Source organism: Muntiacus reevesi, chromosome 13 (assembly GCF_963930625.1).
Source record: "Muntiacus reevesi chromosome 13, mMunRee1.1, whole genome shotgun sequence".
Classification (NCBI taxonomy): Eukaryota; Metazoa; Chordata; class Mammalia; order Artiodactyla; family Cervidae; genus Muntiacus; species Muntiacus reevesi.
The window spans coordinates 32,566,615-32,587,226 of NC_089261.1; the positions used below are offsets into that span (position 1 = coordinate 32,566,615).

The following is a 20,612-nucleotide window of genomic DNA, read 5'->3' on the forward strand; positions in this document are numbered from 1 at the left end:
GTGCCCACCGTCAGCACCCACCCCTGAGGGTGGGTTTGCCTCCTTGCTTCATGCCCCTCAGTGCCTCGTTGGGCCCCTTCCAGCCCTTCCTCACCCGCCTCCTGCTCTCAGGTCAGCAGCACTGCGGTGCTGGCAACTTGCTGTCACCCTGAATGTCACTGCAGAAGGCGGGGAAGACACCACGAGCTCATGCCAGCTGCCTTCTTAGGTTCTATTTTTAGTTGTTAGATTTTGGAAACAAGGGACAGCGTTAGAACATGTTTCAAGGACCGAGACCATCTTGGCTTTTCCAGGACACACAGCGGCCCCCTGCCTGTGCTCCCCCGCCCTCACCGACTCCATCTCCGTTCTCGGGAGGTGGCTTCGGTGTCTGAGTGTCGAGTGCATGCTGGGCGGGGGTCTCGCTTGTGTGAGCCATTGAAGAAAGCCCAGGGGTTTGGAAGGCATTGTCAACATCTTGGGTTCCCGGAGACCTACTTGGACCCAGTGCAGACTTGGGGTGCAGTCCTGGAGTGCTGACTGGCGGAGGTGTCGTGCAGAGGCCCTGCAGGGGTACAGGCCCTGGTCCTATGCACACAGCTGCCACTGCACCATCGAAGGCTCCAGGACCCCGGGAGGGCGGGTCTCAGGAACAGGCTCACCATCTCCCTGCCTCCGTCACCCTGTTCTGATTGCCCACCGGGCAGACCTGGGATCTGGCAGTGGGATGCTCCTGTAAATCCTGCCACTTTAATGCAACTACCTCCCCTCTCTCCACGTTCAGGATCGAGTCCAACGACCTGCCTCTGCTGACGGCCATTGCGAGCACCCACTCTCCTTACGTCGCCCAGATACTCTTGTAAGCTAATGCTCAGGACAGCTCCTCCTTGAAGAAAATCGGACTCTCAGCCAGAGGAGGAAGGACGGCAGCTCCCTGCGACCACGAGGCACCAGCAGGGCGGACGGACGCGGTCCTCCCCGCGCTGTGCTGTGTGAGGAGGGGTCGCTTCCCGGGTGCTGGCTGGAAGCCGCAGGTTTACTGACTCCAGGCGTCTGTGTTGTCATGGGCAGTCAGGCCTCCATCACCCTCGAGTCAGCGTGGGTGCTGAGGGCACAGCGGTGACCAAGGACCTGAGCGCGGGCCTGAGCGACACAGGCATCATCGCTGCTAGAAACATCCCAGAGTGCAAGCGTGAGCTCCCCAAGCTGGAGGAAGCGATCCTGCTGTCCCGAGAAGGCAGTCAGCATGGGGACCCTGGGCACCAGGTACCGCGGTGTAGTGAAGCCAGCGTGTACCGCCTCTGCTCCGCTGGCGCTGGTGTCACCATCTGGCAGAGAGCACGAGGGGGCTGGCTGTGGGGAGCAGAGCTCCAGGGACCCACTGCTTCCGGCCTTCCCCGACTTTCCCTTGTTTGAGATGCAGCCACGGGTAGGTTAGGGATGGACTGTTGGTGCAATAAACCCGAGAATCAATGTAGCATCTTCGTCCCATCCACGCGTAGTGCACAGCAGCGGAGGGCACAGTCCGACCCCTCTCGCTTCGTCCTGAGGCTTCAGAGCTCTCAGCAGCCTTGTCAAAGGGGCCGTTTACCAAAGTTATTTCTATAAGCTCGAGAGCATTTCTGTGGCTAAATCCCTCCAGCTAAAGCCACCTTCTTCCTGTAACAGTTAATACAGATGACTATTTACACTTTAAAAGGCACAGCTGTCCAGGTGGGAAGTGAAATTTGCAATAGTTCAGGATGACTTATGAATCAGTTTGAACATTTCTAAACAATTCATCTATGAGCTCAATTTTTACTCTATCATCTCTGTGCCTTTCAAACCCTACATCCTTTTCAAAACACCTTTCCAGAAATTGACTGCCCTGTAGTATAAAACCTGCCACAAGGCAGTATTGCTTATGATGAGCGTAGTTTGCTTTTTAAAAACGCTGAATTTTCTGTTGATAACAAACTTTAGTTTACCGATTGTGAAGCAGGCGATGTCCTGATGTCCAGGGTAAAGGAAAAGACTAGTAAATTGGTGGTTAAAAGGCAGGGCTAACCCTGTTAACAACACACCTGTTAACACCTGCAGGCCTTGAGAACGTTCATTCTAACCAGGCTCTGATCTCCTTCTCCTTTATAAATCGATCCCAATTCTTTCCGTGTAGCTTCTGCACCTAAGAATATGAAACGACTTCCCTTTCAGGAGTTAGAATACTCTGTCTTCAGATTTGCTATGTGATAAAATCCTAATCCCAAACCCCAAGTTACATATGTCTCTGTCTATATTCTTTGATAAATGTGAGTTGTTTGTTTGAAAGAGCAGAGCAGCAGGACCAATGGAAAAAAACAGGTGTGTTCTTTCTTAGGAGTGGTTCTTAGGGATAGGTCAGAACTACGGCCTTCCCCTCTCTTTTCAAGAAATCGTGTGTTGGTTTTCTTTTTTTTTCCCCTTGGCTGCTCCACTCAGCCTGTAGGATCTTAGTTCCCCTACCAGAGATTGAATCTGGGCCCTTGGCAGTGAAAGCTCAGAGTCCCAACAACTGGACCATCGGGGAAGTACCCCTTCTCTCTCTCTTTTTAAGGATGTGAAGCGCAGAGGGTCTCGAGACTCTAAAAATCTTTAATTTGTACTTTGTGTCTTTCTCTCATAAAAGTGATGTCCATTTTATCTACGTTTTCTGTTTTCCTTTTGCCTGACGTCCGAGATGAGACGGGTATTTAGAGTCCCTGGTTCCATGACACCGTGGTGGTTGTCGCGGACCTGGCCCACGGCCCCCCTCTCCCCATCTGTGTCCCTTACGTGTGATGCACTGGCTTTGAGCATCCCCCAGTCTCTCTCCCTTCTCACTGGCATGTTTTGGACGCTTTCCCTCCCCTGCCACCCTCCAGGGTTTACAGACAATAACTAGATGCAAAATCAGTGCAGGTAGCGGCCTGTGGAGCATTAGACCCAGCCCAGGGAAGCTGAGCTTTAAATGGTCAATTCTCAACTTCACACAGAAAAGATGTGGCCGAGCCCCTGGCAGCTGAGGAAACTAGCTTGGCCTCTGCATGCCCCCCTCCCCAGAAGAAGGTGACGAGGGAGACCCCTCAGGACACCAGGCAGCCCGCCCCTCACGGCTGCCGCCTGCACCACAGACCAGGAATGTTGCTGCTCTTCTGTAAACCCTCCTCCTCTCAAGAACATCCACCTGTTCTCTCGTAAACGCAACCTCTTCCCAAAAGTGGAAAAAGAATCTCATGGAACTGGGTGGACACACGCCGGACACCACCCCGGGGCCGGGTTCTGTCTCAGCCACAGAGGTGAGGAAGGGACCCGCCCTCGCCCAGGCCCACCTCAAGAAAAAAACAAAATTTAAAAAAAAATGTACAAATAGAGAAAACTACCTCAGTTGACAGGATTCCACCTTTAGGGTTTCTTCAACTTTGACGTCTTACCTGTTGAGTGTACCTTTTGTAGCATCTTGCTTGTCCAGGCGAACGGGAGGCAGACAGAGCAGGTATGCACCAGCGTTACCGTTCGGGCCTTCCTCCAGCATGTCGAGGCTTAATTTTTCGTAGATTGACGAGTGATATGAATGTAAAGATACTTGTGTACGTTTAAACATGACAATGAAAACTTAAAATGTAGCTTCCATACTTGTGCATAATTCCAAAGTATTTTATTTTTATCAGTGTTAAATAGCTTTTTGTACAGGCTCCAATCCATTTTTCTGAAGTGTGCTGTTTTTTAATGAAAGTAACGATAAACTTTTCACATCCCATGAAACTGCCGTTTACACATCGCAACTTTTTAAACTTATCATATTTTTCAAAGTTAACTTTTTTCGAGGGAGGGAAATCCCCCGCCTGCTAAAGGATACTAAACTCTTGTTTTGGCTCTTCTAATTAGGTCCTGAGATTTTATAAAATTCAGTCTGTAGCTTTTTAGGTTCCTCACTGGAGTTGGTTGTACATAAAAATAAAGAATATAAAGTGACCCTACAGTTCTTTTAAATATCTGGATTTTTCCACTTACATGTGCTTTTGAAAGTATTTTGTTCATGCATACTTTCACCAATAAATTGAAAAAATCTTGAGCTTCTTGGTAAATGTGAACCATTTGTTTTCTATTGTGCTTTGGGGGCAGGAACCTTTTAATATAATATTTGCCTAAATCAAGCAGCCCCCTCTGAATGTTAATTTTTAAATGTCCACATTTGGTGAACCATAAATCTTGGAAGCAAGACTGCAATATGCTTAAATTTAAGTGGTGTTTAAAAAGGAGAAAATTCCAGGATTGGTTTGTTATCATTGAAGTTCCATTACAACAAATTGATAGGACTTTGTTTTTGATCAGTTAAATAGATATCAGTATCAATGTATGGAATTCTTTTTTCTTAAAACTTGTTCACATATTACTTTGATCCATTTTTCTGTGGCATCTGGTGCAATAAACCTTCTGAATTTATCTTGAACACTTTCTTGGTACTGCCTATGATTTGTCTGTTTAATCAGACTTAGACATCTCATTTCCAGTAATTCATGCTGAAACAAGCCCACTGTAAATGTTAGTGACTCTCAGCAGGGGTGTTTGGTGAGCATGTAATGGGAGAGGGCTCCGGACACAGGGTGGGTGGGAGCAGAGCAAATCTCCCAGGGATGGAGAAAATCTCGTCACGTGCTAGACACCACGGAATAAGGAGTTATCCCACCTCCTGTGTGACTTAGATATCCTGCTGCCATTCATATGGGTGAAAACCTGTTTATAATGATTTACGCTGAGAATTTAATTCTGCTTTACATGAATGCACAACATACTTTTCTCATGATCTTAATATATACCTAATTTTCCAGGTAATGCCACTGTTGTATAAATTGAGGCAAGATTTTACTTTGTAAGGTTTAGGATGTTAATAAGAACTGGCATACATTTGGAAAACCATATTACCAGTAGCTGTGTTTATCATGGAGTTTGTCATCAACACAGTCTTCTGATCGTCTCTGCTTATAGATACTTAGAGCTGTTGCCTTCACGGAGATTCCATTTGGAAGCAAGTGTCTGATGATTATACTTTCTAAACTACTAGTGCCCCAATATTTATGTGTTAAACTATATATTAATATAAGTTGTAAAATAGTACCACTAGGACATTATAGTGGTTTGTCATAAATTATGTGTGTAAGTAAGTTACTCTGTTGATGAAAATTATGCATTTTATTTTAGGAAAATAAAGGGCATTACAAAATATTTACTATGAAATCTATCACTGATGCATACAGTCTCAAGAAAAACATGCTATTAAATGTAACTTTTGTAGCAATATAAGACCACATTGAATCATGTCGTCTTAAGACTAAAGTTCAGTCCTCAGTCATGTCCAACTCTTTGCGACCCCATGGACTGACTGCAGCACACCAGGCTTCCCTGTCCATCACCAAGTCTCGGAACATACTCAAACTCATGTCCATTGAGATGGTGATGCCATCCAACCATCTCGTCCTCTGTTGTCCCCTTCTCCTCCTGTCTTCAGTCTTTCCCAGTATCAGGGTCTTTTCAAATGAGTCAGTTCTTTGCATCAGGTGACCAAAGTATTGGAGCTTCAGCTTCAGCATCAGTCCTTCCAATGGATATTCAGGACTGATTTCCTTTAGGACTGACTGATTTGATCTTACAGTCCAAGAGACTCTCAAGAGTCTTCTCCAACACCACAGTTCAAAAGCATCAATTCTTTGGTGCTCAGCTTTCTTTATAGTCCAACTCTGATATTCATACATGACTACTGGAAAAACCATAACTTGGACTAGATGGACCTCTGTCTGCAAAGTAATGTCTCTGCTTTTTAATATGCTGTCTAGGTTTGTCATAGCTTTTCTTCCAAGGAGCAAGCATCTTTTAATATCATGGCTGCAGTTACCACCTGCAGTGATTTTGGAGCCCAAAAACAATATAGTCTGTCACTGTTTCCATTGTTTCCCCATCTATTTGCCATGAAGTGATGGAACCGAATGCCACAGTCTTATTTTTTTGAATGTTGAGTTTTAATCCAACTTTTTTAAGACTACAGGAAGGAGGTAATGTTAGATACTGCTAACTCCTTTTTGGATTAAATGAAAATTTTAAGTGTTTTTTTTTGTTCCCTTTAAAATCATGCCATTGATGAAGCACTTAAACACACATACACAACACACTGCTTCTTGGTTCTATCAGATGCATGATGTACATTACCTCACTGAATCCTCACACCTGGATGAGGTGGGTACTGTGATTGTTAATCTTGTATGTCTCCTTTATTAGGTCACAATACCCACATATCTGAGTTTTGCGTGCATTATGTCGTAAATCTGGAAGACCCAGCAGTGGCCACTGGAAAAGGTCAATCCTCATCCCAATTCCCAAGAAGGGTAGTACTAAAGAATATCCTAACCATCAGACAATTGCACTCATCTGCCATGCCAGTAAGGTCATGCTTAAAATCTTGCATACTAGGCTTCAGTCAGTCAGTTCAGTCGCTCAGTCATGTCCAACTCTGTGACCCCATGGACTGCAGCACACCAGGCTTCCCTGTCCATGACCAACTCCCAGAGCCTACTCAAACTCATGTCCATCGCATCAGTGATGCCATTCAACCATCTCACCCTCTGTCGTCCCTTCTCCCGCTTTCAATCTTTCCCAGCATCAAGGTCTTTTCAAATAAGTCAGTTCTTCACATCAGGTGACCAAAATATTGGAGTTTCAGCTTCAGCATCAGTGCTTCCAATGAATATTCAGGACTGATTTCCTTTAAGATGGACTGGTTGGATCTCCTTGCAGTCCAAGGGACTCTTAAGAGTCTTCTCCAATACCACAGTTCAAAAGCATCAATTCTTTGGCGCTCAGCTTTATCTTTAGTCCAACTCTCACATCCATACATAGCTACAGGAAAAACAATAGCTTTGACTAGATGGACCTTGGTGGGCAAAGTAATGTCTCTGCTGTTTAATGTGCTGTCCAGGTTGGTCATAGCTTTTCTTCCAAGGAGCAAGCATCTTTTAATTTCATGGCTGCAGTCCTCATCTGCAGTGCTTTTGGAGCCCCCCAAAATAGAGTCTGTCACTGTTTCCATTGTTTCCCCATCTATTTGCCATGAAGTGAAGGGACTGGAATGCCATGATCTTCATTTTCTGAATGTTGAGTTTTAAGCTTCAGCATTATGCAAACCAAAAATTTCCAGATGTCCAAGCTGGGTTTAGAAAAGGAGGAGGAACTAGAGATCAAATTGCTAACATTCACTGAATTATAGAGAAAGCAAGGGATTTCAGAAAAAGCATCTCTGTTTCACCGACTACACTAAAGCCTTTGTATGGATCATGACAAGCTGCAGAAAGCTTTTAGAGAGTTGGGAATTACCAGACCATCTTACCTGTCTCCTGAGAAACCTATATGCGGCTCAAGAAGCAACAGCTAAGAACCCTGTAGGGAACAACTGATTGGTTCAAGATCGAGAAAGGAGTATGACTGTTGTCTGCTGTCACCCTGTTTGTTTAACCTATATGCTGAGCACACCATGAGAAATGCCGGGCTGGGTAAGTTACAAGCTACAATCAAGATAGGCAGGAGAAACATCAACAACCTCATATATGCAGATGATACCACTTTAATGGCAGAAAGCGAAGAGGAACTAAAGAGCCTCTTGATGAAGGTGAAGGAGAGCCAGCTTAAGACTAAATAGTAAAAAAGACTAAGATCATGGCATATGGCCCCATTACTTCATGGCAAATAGAAGGGGGAAATGTGGAAATAGTGATAGATTTCTTCTTCTTGGGCTCTAAAAATCACTGTGGATGGTGACTGCAGCTATGAAATCAGAAAATGCTTCTTGACAGGAAAGCGATGACAAACCTAGACAATGTGTTGAAAAGCAGAGATATTATTCTGCCAACAAAGGTCCATATAGTCAGGGCTATGGTCTTCCCAGTGGTCATGTAAGATTGTGAGAGTTGGACCATAAAGAAGGCCGAGTGCCTAAGAACTCATGCCTTCGAGCTGTGGTGCTGGAGAAGACTCCTGAAAGTCCTTTGGGCAACAAGGAGATCATACCTGTCGATCTTAAGGGAGATCAACCCTGAACATTCACTGAAAGGACTGATGCTGAAATTGAAGCTCCAGTATTTTGGTCATCTGATGTGAACAGATGACTCATTGGAAAAGTCCCTAATTCTGGGAAAGATTGAGGGCAGGAGGAGAAGAGGGTGTCAGAGGATGAAATGGCTGGACAGCATCACCTATCCAATGAACATGAACTTGGGCAAACTCTGGGAGATGGTGAGGGACAGGGAGGCCTGGCGTGCTACAGTCCATGGGGTCACAAAGAGTTGGACACGACTGGGCACCTGAACAACAATCTCACACCAGTGTGATGTTACTGTGAAAGCAGTTCATGAGAGAAACACTGAGATGAATCGGCTTTGAGTAAAGTGGATAATCCTCCATAACGTGAGGGGGAGGCTCATCCGGTCAGTGGGAGGACATCAGAGGAAACAGAGATCCAGATCCCATGAAGAAGGAATTCTGCCTTCCAGCGGCCTTCACACAATCGCCTGGGTCTCCAACCTCCTGGCTTACATGTAGATGTGGGATTTGCCAGCCTCCACACCCACATGAGCCAATTCCTTAAAAGAAAGCTATCTGTCTGTCTGTCTTTTTATCCATCCATCCATTTGTCCCTTTATCCATCCATCCTATTGGTTCTTTTCTTCTGGAGAACCCCTGAGTAATACAGGTACTTAAGATATTGTCCCAAGGACATACATGAGGAACCGACAATGCAGCTGGAGTCAGAATATCATCACACCAGGTTATAGGATGGATACTTGGAAGCAAAGATCTTTAACATACTGAACAGTACAGACTTCACAGCTTCCCCTCGAGGGTTGAGAGGCAATTCACATAGACTCAATATGTGCTGCAAAGTGGGTGTCGGAGAACAGGCAGAGCCCAAGTGAGGACAGCCTCTGAGATGGCAGGGGAGGAGGTATCACCCCATTTGGTGGGAGAGTGGGGATTAATCCCCACACTGAGCCTTGCCCTGTGTTCTTGAAACCTCCAGCCAGCAGTCATCAGCCCTTTCCTGACCCGCTAGCCTCAGTCTACTGAGCCTCCTCCTAGGCCCCCTGTCCCCCTTCTTTACCCTCAACTTCTCCTTCCTTGACAGCTGAGCATTTTCTAGAGAGACTTCCTTGGCATCCACTTCTTTGCTTCCTACTCTCTCACTACCCCCTGCCTCCCTGCTTCATCTCATAAGGTCTGGGTTCGGTCAGCCTCCACTGCCTTCTCCCATAGTTACTGAGATCTTTCCCCATGTCCAGTCGGTAACCAGAGCTGCTGAACTTATTTTCTTTGGGTCCCAATGCATCGCCTTTTCCCCTTCCCCTTTGCCTTCTTTCAATCCCTCCTCATTTCTCAACTGGGTTACCACAATGCCCTCAAATTCACCTCCCTCTCAGCAATCCTCTTCCAGGCTGCCATCTAAATGACCTCCCCAAAACGAAAGCTTAACCCTGTCACTTCTGTTTTTAGAGAAATGCAAATCAAAACTACAAGGAGGTATCACCTCACACTGATCAGAATGACCATCATCAAAAAAATTCTACAAACAATAAATGCTGGAGGGGATGTGGAGAAAAGGGAACACTCCTATATTGTTGGTGGGAATTTAAATCAGTGCAGTCACTCTGGAGAAAAGAATGAAGGCTCCTTAAAATACTAAAAGTAGAATTACACTATGAACCAGCAATCCCACTCCTGGACATATATCCAGAAAAAAACACAATTAAAAATGGTACATGTACCCCAATGTTTCTAGCAGCACTGTTTACAATAGCCAGGATATGAAAGCAACCTAAATGTCCATCAATAGAGGAATGGATAAAGAAGACATGGTACATATATAAAATGGAATTTTACTCAGCCATAAAAATGAATGAAATAGTGCCACTTACAGAGATGTGGATGGATCTCGAGATTAAAATTGTCATACACAGTAGATACATCAGAAAGAGAAAAACAAATATATAATATTGCTTATATGTGGAATCTAGGGAAATGGCACAGATGAGCTTATTTGCAAAGCAGAAATAGAGACATGGACGTAGAGAACAAACTTACGGATACCCAGAGGGAAAGAGTGAGTAGGATAAATTGGGTGATTGGGATCGACTTATTGATGTGTAAGACAGATAACTAATGAGAACCTACTGTATTGTTCAGGGAACTCTACTCAGCGCTCTGAGGTGACCTAAGTGGGAAGGGAATCCAGAACTGAGGGGATCTAAGTATACGTGTGACTGATTCATTTTGCTCCACAGCAGCAACTAACACACATTATAAAGCAACTATACTCCAATAAAAATTAATTAAAAAAAGAAAGTTGGTCCAGGAAAATCCAAGCTCCTCAGCACCTGGTCCACCTCCTCTGGCCTCACCACTGAGCACCGACTCCCACCCCCGACTTTGCAGGCAGTTGGTTTCTCAGCTGCCTGCAAAGTCGGACTCTGAGCCCTTCCCAAAGGCACTAGCTGATCACCGCCTGCGCCCTGTTAATCCTTCATCCTGGTCTCCCACTTCCTTTTGCTCCTGCTGTGACTCAAAATGCAGCTTGGGGTGGTGAATCCTCCAGCACCTCAGGGTCCCTGGACGTGAAGAACCTCAAGCCCCATCCCAGATAGACTGAATCAGAATCTGCAGCTTACTGTGATTTCCAGACGACGCGCATGTGTGTGTGTGTGTGTGTGTGTGTGTTTGTGTGTTTGTTGTGCTTAGGCGCTCAGTCGTGTCCAACTCTTTGCAACTCCATGGACTGTAGTCCTCCAGGCTCCTCTGTCCATAAGGATTCTCCAGGCAAGAATACTGGAGTGGGTTGCCATGCCCTCCTCCAGGGGATCTTCCCAACCCAAGGGTCAAACCCAGGTCTCCTGCATTGCAGGTGGATTCTTTACCATCTGAGCCACCAGGGAAGACTCCAGATGACGCATATGCATATTAAAATGTGAAAATCACTACTCCCACATCCAATGTGAGTGAGTGGGCAAGGGAAAGAACTTACCAATCCCTGAGATTATGTCCATGTTTTGGAGGGAAGGGGAGCAATGAAGATATTTGCAAGCAAAGAAATGATATAGAAGTGGATGACAATGTTGAAAGTGTCTGTCATATACACAGAAGTTCCACAACACTTAAGTAGCTATTATTTATGTGGAGAAAATAATGTCAACCAAAAAGCAAGAAGGGAAAATAACGAATGTAATAGATGGTAGGACTTGAGAGATATTTTGTGATTTAAAAGAAGAAATTGGGGGAAATGTAGGTGGCGCTAGTGGTAAAGAACCCACCGGCAAAGCAGGAAGCATAAGAGAGGAGAGTTTGATCCCTGGGTTGAGAAGATCCCCTGGAGAAGGAAACAGCAGTCCACTCCAGTATTCTTGCCTGGAGAATTCCATGGACAGAGGAGCCTGGCGGGTTACAGTTCGTGGGTTGCAACTTGACTGAAGTTGCTCCAATAACTGAGGCAACTTAGCGCAGCATAGCATGGAAGAGATAGTTTAGAAATTTGTGCAACTGATTTCCAAAAATATTTGTACAATCACTTTGGGTATTATATACTAGAATGGTACATACTGTTATATATCATAAATTGCACTCTTAGAAACATTTAGAAATTAATCTCTGTACTTGGGTTTATAGGTATAAATCCAAACTTTAGAACATGAATATAAAATGTCCCCATTTTCAGCTATCTATCTTGATGAGAAAGCATTATCATATTGTGTATATGTTTTTGTGTTTAAAATGTCCCCCCAAGTCTCCCAGTACTATTGACAAAGTTTTCTTTTTCCAAGGCTGCTTCCAGGGCATAGTCTTGGTTCTCACAACATAAGGATGGCAAGTGGGCTGCATCTCAGGTGAGGATGGTAATAGGAGCCACGCACAGGTGACTGGTGTGAGGCTTACTTTGGAAGCTTGAATTTATAATTTACTCCAACCTATTTTCCCTGAAGAGAATTTATGTCAGGTGGGAAAAGGGCTCGAGTACTTACGGAAGTATCGCCCATAAGAACCCTGGGGGGATCATCCAAAGAAAGACCTTGGGGAAAATGTTTCTAAGGTATCTCTGGAATTTACAAAAAAACCATGGCTGATAAAAAAGATTACTTTGAATGATGTAATATTTTGTTTATCTCTGGAAGGGAAGAGGTTTAACCAAGTGATCAGTTACCATCACCAATGATGAGTCAAGTACTCTGTGATGTGATACCCTGCAGATGACATGAACACTCACCTTGGGATTCCTGCCTGAAACATATCACCCAAGAAAATACCAAGTATACCTGAATTAAGAGGAATTCCACAGAACTGGTCTGACTCCTTCAAGAACATCAGTGTCATGAAAGATCAAGGCTGAGGAGCTGTTCCTAACTAAAGGAGGCTGTGAGGCTTGAGAACTAAACATAAGAGCTAATCCTGAATCAAACATTGCATCAGGGAACATGACAAAGAGCATCGTTGGGTCAACTAATAAAATTTGGTTATGAACTGTAGATTAGGTAACACTGTATCAGTGCTAAGTTTGCTATACCTTATCATTGTACCATGGTTATGTGTGAGAACCCCCTCATTCTTAGGAAATGCACCCTGAAATCTTCAGAGGTAAAGCAAAACCATGTCTGCAACTTACCTTCAAATGGTTCAGTAAAAACAAAAGTGTGTGTTTGTGTGTGTGTGTGTGTGTAGAAAGAAAGCATTACAGCAAATAAAATTACCAACCAATGATTCTGGGTGAGGAGTGTATCAGTTCACTTTGTACTGTTCTTGCACCTCTTCTGTAAGTTTGAAATCATTCCAGAGTCAGTCTTTCAACAGATTTTTTTTTAATGCATAAAAGCATCTCAATTGGATTTAGTAGGATGCATTTGGGATCATTCCATGATCACACTAGTTCTACACAAAATTAATTCACTGGTAGAAAATAATGAATTAAAGCCTCTTTCACACACACTGCAATAAATCTCACTTGGACCCAGCTCAAAATTCAGACCACATAGGAATGTCAGCAGCCAAATGCTCCTTTCTTCAATTCAGAGCATCCCTGGGGCAGGACCTACTGAGGACTTCCTTGGTTCCTCACAGAGTGTTTCAGATGGATATATAATTAATTGTCACACAGACAACTCCTAATGAACAAATCTCTGGTGCCAGAGTGAAAGCAGTATTCTAGGGCAGTGGCAAGATTCTCCAGTGGGGGCAAGCAGCCTCTCTCCTAGTAGAGAACAGGAGTCGCAGTGTATCTGAGCTAGTGCGGTCATTTTCTATCAGGGAAGGTTCTTGTCACACTCCATATTGAAATGCTGGATGACTACAGAGAGGATTTGCTGTGGGATGATGCAGAAGGACCTCAGGAAATAGTTGTTTATTTGAATATATGCTTACACACTCTCCACTTGACTCTCATGGTAACTCTACAAAATATTCAGGACAGATAAAAACATCCCCATTTTATGAATGAAAAAACCCACATTGGGAAATTATGCAACTTGTTCCACAGGCAGACAGTAATGAGGAGAAAACCTTGAATTTGTACTGGGAACTCTGTTGACCATTCTGTGGGGTTTTAAGGATTGGTTATAGATTGACCTCATTTCACAGACTGAGAGGTTTTTCAGGTTTTGGAAACCAAGCAGATGGCTATGCTCTCTAGGTTAAACCATACGATATATAAGTGGTTCTAAGGACTAAGCCACACTTCTTGTGTAAAATTGGAATAATACTCACCTATATAGACATCACTGTGGAAATCCGATATGAATTACAAAACATTTTGATAGGTTGAAAAGAGCGATAAAATCGATTATTTGTAGTATTACTATTAAATGAAAAGTAAAAACAAAAGTGAAAGTGTAGTCGTGTCTGATTCTTTGCCACCCCATGGACTATAGCCTGCCAGGCTCCTCTGTCCATGGGATTCTCCAGGCAAGAATACTGGAGTGGGAGGCCATTCCCTTCTCCAGAGGATCTTCTCAAGCCAGAAATTGAACCCAGGTCTCCTGCATTGGCAGGTGGATTCTTCACCATTTGAGCCACTAAGGAAGCCCATTGCTATAAACAGCACTAAGTCATATGTTAAAACAGCTTAGCCTTTTCCAGAATGACTCAGAAAAGCTAATGACCCATGAAAGTGAAAAGTGAAAGTTAGTATCACAGCTGTGTCCAACTCTTTGCGATCCTGTGGACTGTAGCCCACCAGGCTGCTCTATCCATGGAATTCTCCAGGCAAGAGTACCGGAGTGGGTTGCCATTTCCTTCTCCATAACGATCCATACCTCCTCCTTTTTCGGTAGCTTCGGCAGCTTCGGCGGTCTGGACACTATCGGCAGGGCTGCCTTGCTCTGTCGGAGGAGGACGGCCCGTTTGGAGTTTCTTTGGCTGGTGTCCTCGTAATCCCCCATGTGCCAGGCAATAAAACCACGACTGGGGCTTCCTTCCGCATCCATAATAGAAGGATTGGGTTGCCTGAAACAGGAACAGATTGGTTGGTCCTCACACTGGCAGGATGTTAGAAATAAGGCCACCAGTTTTCAGATGCTGGAGACTCATCCGCTTCTGTTGTGATCGTGGTGATTTCTAGCCACAGAGCTTGAAAAGCTAAGGCCCCCAAGCCCTGAGCCAGCATCCTGAGAAGTTTCAAGACTCTGCCCCTCTACTTCCCCAGGGAACTACCTTCCAAGGTGAACACTTATCTAGGAAGGTTGTTGATCATTTTGCCTGAGTACCATGACTGTACTAGGCATCCTTCCAAGCCGAACAGGCCAGATGATGGGAAGCTGGGGGCGAGCCAGGCCTTGAGTTCTCCTGAAGGACACGCTGGCTGGGTCTGAGACCTCGGGAACTCAGGGAAATGCCAGCTTGGTGATGGCAGACTCTGACTTTGGACAATGAGCCACAGCAAAGATCCTGGCTTCATTCTCCTTTCCTGATCCAACACCCTTAAACTAGAATATTATCTGAGGATTGCTTGTCCATGGTAAAGGGCCAGGTCTAGGGGTAAAGACAAGAGGATCATAGGATAAGGACTTGCCATGGGCTCCCCTGGTAGCTCAGACAGCAAAGGACCAGGCCACCAACTTAGGAGACCCAGGTTTAATCCCTCATCTGGAAGATGCCCTCGAGAAGGAAATGGCAACCCACTCCAATGCTCTTGCCTGGAGAATTCCACGGATAGAGGACCCTGGGGGCTACAGTCTATGGGGTTGCAAAAAGCCCGACGTGACTGAGCAACTAACACTCTCATTTGGAGGAAAGTTGGAGCTTCCTACCCCCAAACTCCTCCTACCAGGCGCCCAGCGCCTCTTGGCCATTGCAAAACTCCTTTCCTAGACCCTGAGTCTTCTGGCTTCCTCAGTTCTTTGGGTCAAGGGTCGGGGCAGATCTGTGCGGCCCTCACTCCTGGCAAGTCCAACACTAGGGAAGTAACTTGAAGACAACTAAAGAGAGGTGGGTTCTAGAACTTGTAGGAATTGGGGCCAGGAGGAGAGGCAGCACTGAGAGGAGCTGAGTGGACAGGGAGACCCCTTCTTCCACCAGACCCCTCCTTCCTCTCCACAACCACAGAGACCCTGTCACCTCTTGCAAGCTTGCCCCCAGACACCCCATTGCTAGTAGGACGGAGGTCCACACTCCAAGTCCACAAAGGGGGGTGGTCACTGTCTGTTTCTTTTTTTTTTTTTTTTTGAGGGTCAGACTTTATTGTGAGCAGGATGGTAGGGAGTGGGGCTCAGGCCCAGCACAGCAGCTCTGAGCCTATCGGCCAAACTGCCTTCCTCCTGTGTGTGCAGACGGGGCGTTGGTGAGGGGGGGTGCCCTTAAGGCCGCCATGTGCTCAGACCTGCAGTGACAGACAGCACTGGCTCCAGAGGGCAGGATGCTTGGCCCGGCACACAGCCTGGGACCTTCCTGTGACCTTCCGGAAGGGCAGGGGCCTGGCTCCAGCCCAACCCAGCCCAGGAGCCTCAGAGATGGACCTGGGGCAGGAGCCTTCAGCCCTGCCCTGTAAATAGATCAGGACACTAACAGCCCAGGGGGCCAGTGGGGTGGGGGGGTGCAGCAGGAGCCTTACACAAACCTCATGAGGCCTGGGGTGCTCACGAGATGCTTAAACAAGAAAAGCAAAGCCCCTAAGGACCAGAATTCTACACATAGAAAACCCTACTTCAGTTTTTAAAAAAGAAGAAAATGTGTAGTCTGAATGTATAACAGGGTCTGCTTTCGCTGGGGGGTTTCCACAGAGGGAAGAGCGTGGGGCTGTTCTCTGCGCTGCCTGTAGACTCATCCTGGTCCTCTCAGCTGGAGTTCCTCTGGCGAACATTCTTGTCTTTGTCATTCAAGGGGTTCCCGCTGCTCTTCAATGGAGCAGAGCCTGTGTCTTCATCATCCAAGACCTCGTCCGGCTTCCGCCGCTTCTCGTAGATGAAGATGATGGTGACAAGTACAAGCACCTCGGCCACAATGCCCAGGAAGGGCCAGAGGGCAGCGAAGCGGTTGTGTGCGCGCAACGTGATGGCCGCCTGGCTGGTGCCCTCCAGGCTGGTGCCCTCCAGGCTGGTACCGTTGCACACGTACGTGCCGGGGTCCTCCTTCAGGTCCACGCCGGGGATGTGCAGCTCCGTGCGGCTCTCCGAGGACACCACAAAGAACTTGCTCTGGGCGCCGTTGGTGATGACCTGGTCCCCGGACTCGCTCTTCTTGTACCACAGCCAGTAGATGATCGGCGGGAAGGAGTCCGATTTGCAGACTAGGACCGCAGTCTCCCCCTCCGTGGCGTGCTCTGACTTCTTCACGGCCATGACTCTGGGGGGTCCTTTCACTTCCAGATTGGTGCGGCCCGCGTGCTCTGGAAGGAAGATGCAGGAGTATTGGCCTGAGCGGTCTTCTGAGTCCACCTCGTACTCCGTCTTCAGGTCAGGCAGGGTATCCTCCTTCAGCACCTTGCCCCCCTTCACCCAGCGGTGGCCCACAATTTCTGTGGACCTGTGATTCAAGGCACAGGTGAGCCGCGTTTTGGAGCCATCATCGTTTATGGTCGTCCAGATCCTGCTCCCTGCCCCGAAGCCACCCTGGGCGCTCAACAGCACGAGCCCCAACACCGCGATCTGACCAGCCGCCATGTCCCGCCGTCCCTCCGTCCCGGCGCAACCGCCTCCCGCGGCACTATGTCTGTTTCTTTTTTTAATGCTCTGCCCATGGGGCCCCTAGGCCCCTCGCACTGGCCGTTTTCTCCCCGCTGAGACCCCTGTGCTCCCAGCCACCCCCACCTCCGAAGTTCAGAGGAGGACTCACCTCCAGACCGCTGGCCTTGTCCCCCACTTTTCCTTCTCCCTGTGACCGCCCTCTCCTTCAGGGACAAATGGCAGCTACTCCTTGACAACACCTCTCCTCTGAAGACTTCATTCACCTCTTGTTGTCATTCAGTCACTAAGTCATGTCGACAGTTTGTGACCCCATGGACTGCAGCATGCAAGGCCTCCCTGTCCATCACCAACTCCCGGAGCTTGCTCAAACTCGTGTTCATTGAGTCAACGATGCCATCCAACCATCCCATCCTCTGTCATCCCCTTCTCCTCCCACTGTCAATATTTCCCAGGATCCGGGTCTTTTCTAATGAGTAGACTCCTCACATCAGGGGGCCAAAGTGTTGGAGCTTCAGCTTCAGCATCAGTCCTTCCGATGAATATTCAGGGTGGATTTCCTTTAGGTTTGACTGGTTTGATTTTCTTGCAGTCCAAACGACTCTCAGGAGTCTTCTCCAGCATCACACTTCAAGAGCATCAGTTCTTTGGCCCTCAGCCTTCTTTATGGTCCAACTCTCACTTCCGTACATGACTACTGGAAAAACTTTGATAGACCTTTGTCGGCAAAGTAATGTCTCTGCTTTTTAATATGCTGTCTACGTTTGTCATAGCTTTTCTTTCAAGCAGCAAGTGTCTTTTAATTTTGTGGTTTCAGTCACCATCTGCAGTGATTTTGCAGTCCAAGAAAATAAAATCTGTCACCGTTTCCACTTTTTCCCCATTTATTTGCTGTGAAACATTGGGACCGGATGCCATGATCTTAGTTTTTTTTTTTTTTTTTAACTGTTTTCCTCCTTTGGTAGCACATTGTATTTGGCTTATCTGATGGAAGCTGGTAGAATATACTTATTAATAAATTGCTAGTGCAACAGGTTCTCCTCCTCCCATTTCGGGGCTCCTTAAAGGGCCCAGAAGTGCCTCCTTCATCACTGCCTCCCAGGCGCATTACTCTCCTGAAGGATGGCTGGCCCGGGGGTCTGTGATGGATGAGGAGGGAGAGGATCAGAGCTGAGTCACTTTAAGGCCCGACCCTTCTGCAGCTGCTTTCCTCCCACCAGGGCAGGTATGCAGGCATGGATCCTGCACCCTCCTGTCTGAGTTTTCTTATTCGTGACTACAGAGTAATTGCCAGGGACAATTTTAGGAAAGCATAAAGGGAAAGAGAGCTGCTGGTTAGAATGTATGGAACAGGCACTGTTTACTGTTTCCACTAGCTTGATTCATGATTCCTGGGAAAACCATTTCATATAAATGTGCCACATTTCCCTAAAAATAATATATTACAGAAGGAATGACACAGAAGAGCTTAGAAAAGAAAAATCCTTGCATGTCCTTAGTCTTCATTCAAGTGCAAAAATATTTTATAATCTGTTTTAAATTCAGACCGTCCTATGGCGCTGAATCTCACATTACCAGGAACAATAGAAAATTAAAATTAATTGTAAGTCAGAGACTTTAGAGATCTTATACATACAATTGCCATATTAACTATGGAAATTTATACACACTATAATGGAACTTACAAATGAGCCACAAAAGTCAAGAGCTGATGAAAGAGCAGGAGTTTTGGCGCCAGAAATGTTTGAAGTGTGAATGTCAGGCCATTGGTAATGATTTGGTGTTAGTTACAAATGCACATGGCAGCAAACACTCCACACACACACACACACACACACACACACACATAGACACACACAGACAGACACATACAGACACAGACACACACATGCACAGACACACACACACAGACACACACACAGACACACACAGACACACACAGACACACACAGACACACACACACAGACACACACACAGACACACACAGACACACACAGACACACACAGACACACAGAGAAACACACACACAGACACACACAGAGAAACACACACACAGACACACACAGACACACACAGACACACACAGACACACACAGACACACACACAGACACACACACACAGACACATACAGACACAGACACACACAGAGAAACACACACACAGACACACACACAGACACACACACAGACATACACACAGACACACACAGACACACACACACAGAGAAACACACACAGACACACACAGACACACACACACACACAGAGAAACACACACACAGACACAGAGAAACACACACACAGACACACACAGACACACACAGACACACACACAGACACACACAGACATACACACACACAGACACACACAGACACACACACACAGAGAAACACACACACAGACACATGCACAGACCACTATCCCCAAATAATGCAAATATTCTTAATGTAACATTCTATTGATTATGTTAAGTAGACCCTTAAGGCTCAGGTCTTTTTCTTTTTAAATAAATTCAAGCTTATAGAAAGATGGAGGCACACCATAAAGGCTTCTTTTCCTAAACAATTTGAAAGTACGTTATTGAAATAATACCCATTATTCCCAACTACTGGCTTGACCAAAAAGTTCCTTCAGTTTATGGTCATGAAATGTGATGAAAAACTGCAAAGACGCTTTTTGGCCAACTCAATACTTACATGTGTAATTCCTGCAAACAAAGACATTCTATATAACTTCAATATAATCATCAAAATTAGAGGAAATTAGCGTAAGCAGCAGAATAAAAAATAAACAATTAGGGCTACATCAAATTAAAAAGGTTTTGTACTGCAAAAGAAACCATCAATGAAGTGAAAACACAACTTATGTAATGGGGAAAAATATTTGCAAACTGGATATCTGATAAAGGGCTAATATCCAAAATACATTAAAAAACTCAATAGCAAAATAAAAAAAAAATGCCAATTTTTAAATGGGCAAAGGGTCTGAAGAGACATTTTCCCATTTTCTCCTTTAGAGATACATGAAAGGCCAACACACACATGAGAAGATGTTCAACGTCACTAATCATTAGGGAAATGCAGATTAAAACTATAGTAAGATATCGCCTCACACCTGTCAAAAAGGCCATCATCAAAAAGACAAAAAATAAGTGTTGGTGAGGATGTAGAGCAAAGGGAACTCGAACACTGTTGGCAGGAATGTGAATTGGTGCAACCACTATGGAAACAAGTATAGAGGATCCTCAAAATAATTAGAATTGCCATAAGCTCTGGCAATTCCACTTCTGGGAGTATATCTAAAGGGAACAAAAACACTAAATTGAAAAGATGCTTGCACCCCAATGTTTACAGCAGCATTATTTATAACAGCCAAGACATGGAAACAACCCAAGTGTCTGTCAATGGATAAATGGATAAAGATGTTGTGGTATACACATATATA

General features: G+C 45.7%; 2 protein-coding genes and 1 pseudogene across 6 annotated transcripts in view; 1 reads left to right on the plus strand and 2 right to left on the minus strand.

Annotated features, from left to right (window-relative positions):
- The window catches only part of FNIP2 (folliculin interacting protein 2), a 123,928-nt gene extending 119,502 nt beyond the window's left edge, over positions 1-4,426 (plus strand). For all 5 annotated transcript variants that reach the window (XM_065903842.1, XM_065903841.1, XM_065903844.1 and 2 more), the window contains one exon: positions 764-4,426. In XM_065903842.1, the coding sequence (XP_065759914.1) occupies positions 764-842 (79 nt within the window). In that variant the 3' untranslated portion in view covers positions 843-4,426. The remainder of the gene's footprint in view (positions 1-763) is intronic.
- An 8,983-nt stretch (positions 4,427-13,409) lies between these two features.
- Positions 13,410-20,612, minus strand: part of SPMIP2 (sperm microtubule inner protein 2) — a 105,301-nt gene continuing 98,098 nt past the window's right edge. The window contains exons 4-5 of the mRNA XM_065903799.1: positions 14,304-14,493; positions 13,410-13,442 (exon numbers count right to left, since the gene is read on the minus strand). Coding sequence (XP_065759871.1) covers positions 13,410-13,442; positions 14,304-14,493 — 223 coding nt within the window. The remainder of the gene's footprint in view (positions 13,443-14,303; positions 14,494-20,612) is intronic.
- Positions 15,691-17,185, minus strand: LOC136145618 (basigin pseudogene; annotated as a pseudogene).